This window comes from Mycteria americana, unplaced genomic scaffold (genome assembly GCF_035582795.1).
Source record: "Mycteria americana isolate JAX WOST 10 ecotype Jacksonville Zoo and Gardens unplaced genomic scaffold, USCA_MyAme_1.0 Scaffold_29, whole genome shotgun sequence".
In the NCBI taxonomy this organism is placed as follows: Eukaryota; Metazoa; Chordata; class Aves; order Ciconiiformes; family Ciconiidae; genus Mycteria; species Mycteria americana.
The window spans coordinates 3542749-3545741 of NW_027445621.1; the positions used below are offsets into that span (position 1 = coordinate 3542749).

At 52.7% G+C, this 2993-nt stretch overlaps 1 protein-coding gene across 1 annotated transcript; it reads right to left on the reverse strand.

Moving 5' to 3' along the window:
* Nucleotides 1-867: 867 nt before the first annotated feature.
* LOC142403471 (olfactory receptor 14A16-like) lies at nt 868-1875 on the reverse strand. Its single transcript, XM_075489713.1, has one exon. It carries the CDS (start codon nt 1831-1833, stop codon nt 868-870), a length of 966 nt encoding a protein of 321 aa, XP_075345828.1. The 5' UTR covers nt 1834-1875.
* Between the last annotated feature and the right edge of the window lie 1118 nt (nt 1876-2993).

The following is a 2993-nucleotide window of genomic DNA, read 5'->3' on the forward strand; positions in this document are numbered from 1 at the left end:
GCATGAGTGTCACAGTGTCCCTACGTGAGAGCTCCAGCAATGGGGTGAAATCACAGCAGTGGTCCACTCCACTGGGGCCACAGAACTATATTTGGGACGTGACTGAAATGATTACTGTCGATGCAGAAATGCCCCTAGCAAAGGTGCAGCTGCCCTCTGGAGACAGACCTGAGTTCATGAGTCTTGTAGAGAGCAGGGGGTGGCACACAGCCCAGTAGTGATCGTAGGATGTGGTCACCAGTAGTACACACTCTGTACATGCAAAAGGTGCAGGAAACAATACTAACACCGTGATGGGCAGAGATGGTGCTGTCCCAGTCATGAAGCTGGCCATGAGGTAGGGCAGGGTGGTGGATCTGCAGAAGATCTCCAGGGAAGAAAAATGCCCCAAGAAGAAGCCCATGGGGGTGTGCAGATGCTGGTTTGCCACCACCTGCCTGATGATGAGGGTTTTCCCAAGCACAAACACTATGTAGGTCATGAGAGAGAGAGACGGAACAGATTTGCCTAAGGGCTGGGAACATTCCCCATTCCGTAGGTATGGGGGACTCCATGATTGCCCTATTGCCCTTTCTCCACCTATGAGGAAGAAGATTTGGTTCATTTTTACTTGCTGGAGTCTCAGACAGAAGAAGCCATGCCAGTACATTTAGTTAGTTTAATTAGAGAAGGAGTATAGCTCCTTATTTACACACTCTCTGGGTCACACTAGTGAGGAAGACAATGAAGTACAAGTGGGGTGTCCACATTTCTTTGTGGACAACGTTATCACAAGTTAAAAAGACAAGAAAAGAAAAAAAATCTCGTCCAACAACAATGATAACAACAAAAATGAATAAAGAAAGGCTGGGCCTGTAATGAGTTAGACTATGAGTCATATGTTGAAGAAGATGGACACTCTACAGCTTCTGGAAAACATTCAGTCATCAGTTTCCACACTGCTTCCTTGAGCTCCTGGTTCCTCATGCTGTAGATGAGGGGGTTCACTGCTGGAGGCACCACCGAGTACAGAGCAGCAACCATTACATTCAGGGATGGGGAGGAGATGGAGCGGGGCTTCAGGTAGGCAAACATGGCGGTGCTCAAAAACAGAGAGACCACAGCCAGGTGAGGGAGGCACGTGGAAAAGACTTTGTGCTGGCCCTGCTCAGAGGGGATCCTCAGCACAGCCCTGAAGATCTGCACATAGGACAGCACAATGAAAACAAAACACCCAAAGCCTAAACAGGCACTAACCACAAGAAGCCCGGCTTCCCTGATATAGGAGTCTGAGCAGGAGAGCTTGAGGATGTGGGGAAGTTCACAGAAGAACTGGTCCACAGCATTTCCTTGGCAGAGTGGTAGTGAAAATGTATTGGCAGTGTGCAGAAAAGCATAGAAGAAACCACTGCCCCAGGCAGCTGCTGCCATGTGGACACAAGCTCTGCTGCCCAGGAGGGTCCCGTAGTGCAGGGGTTTGCAGATGGCAACGTAGCGGTCATAGGCCATGACAGTGAGAAGAAAATACTCTGCTGAAATGAAAAAGACAAACAGAAAGACCTGTGCAGCACATCCCAAGTAGGAGATGGCCCTGTTGCCCCACAGGGAATTGGCCATGGCTTTGGGGAGAGTGGTGGAGATGGAGCGCAGGTCAAGGAGGGAGAGGTTGAGCAGGAAGAAGTACATGGGGGTGTGGAGGCGGTGGTCGCAGGCTATGGCGGTGATGATGAGGCTGTTGCCCATGAGGGCAGCCAGGTAGATGCCCAGGAAGAGCCAGAAGGTCAAGAGCTGCAGCTCCCGTGTGTTTGTGAATGCCAGGAGGAGGAACTCAGTGATGGAGCTGCCGTTGGTCATTTGCTGCCTCTGCGCATGGGGACCTGCCCAGGGAGGTAAAGGCAGTGAGAAGTTACGGCAGATTTCACTGAGCAAAATCTATTCCAGTTCTCAGGGAAACCCCCCAGACTGCCTCACCCCTTTCAGGGAGACAGGCAGGTCTCTTTCATGGGCTCTGGTCGGTGCTGGCTGAGGGTGCCATGGGGAGCAGGTGTCTCTGCTGGGGGCTCTGGGGGAGTCAGTCCTGCCCTACAGCAATAGGTGATAGCAACATGAGGTGATCTCAGATTAAATCCTCTTTTGATATCAAGGAGCTTTTCAGCATTGTTGCTCCCATTTCAGCCGACTGCAGGGCAGAGCTGAGGGGATTTTGGTTTGTGTATTTTGTTCTAGCTGCCCCACCACAACTGAGGAGTGCTTGGAAAGCAGAAATCCTTGGCATTCCTGCTGCACTCCAAGTGACGTGTTGTGGGTGCAGAGAGGCAAAGGGACTGTCCCTTAGTTCAGGGTGTGGAGAGCTGGTCTGTCCATCAGCCCTGGTCTCAGCTGCCCTTTCCTTGCAGCTCTTTGAGCTGGAGGATGATCACACCCAGATGTTCACCTGAGAAGAAACGGGAAACTCCTGAGAGCAGAGGAATCCAGTTTCCAAGTGCACATCTCCAAACACCTCCCCACCATCGCATTGTACCTGAGGAGCATCTCAGCTCCCCCCTCCCAGGCCAGCGACACAGAGGGCTCATTGCAGCTGCCCACACACAGACGATGAGCCACATTGCCATGGCCTTAGCGCTGAGTTGTCTTCTCCATGGGACACAGAGAGTCCACGGGAGAGCTGTGCCCTTCTGGAGGGCAGCCTGCATCCCAGTAGGACCCCTGGGGAAAGAGTCAAATGTCCTAAAGATGAGGTGTCCTTAGGTGAGGGCTGACAGCCCCACACACTGCAGTGCCCAGAGCCCCCAGGTAAGGTGGGGACAAAGGCAGCAAGGACAGGAGGGGAAACACAGAGAAATGGCCCAACGCTCCTGCCAAGGGAGGAAGGACAGGCACAGACAGACAGGCACAGACAGACAGGCACAGACAGACAGGCACTCAGGGGTTTCTCTTTACTGTGGGTCGGGCTACCAGGAAGAAGATTCAGCCTGAAACCCCACGACCCTGGGGACAAAGGCAGTGCTGGGTGG

Bases quoted from the DNA above. Each gene is read 5' to 3' on its own strand.
- LOC142403471 (XM_075489713.1), bottom strand. From the start codon at position 1,833: ATGACCAACGGCAGCTCCATCACTGAGTTCCTCCTCCTGGCATTCACA.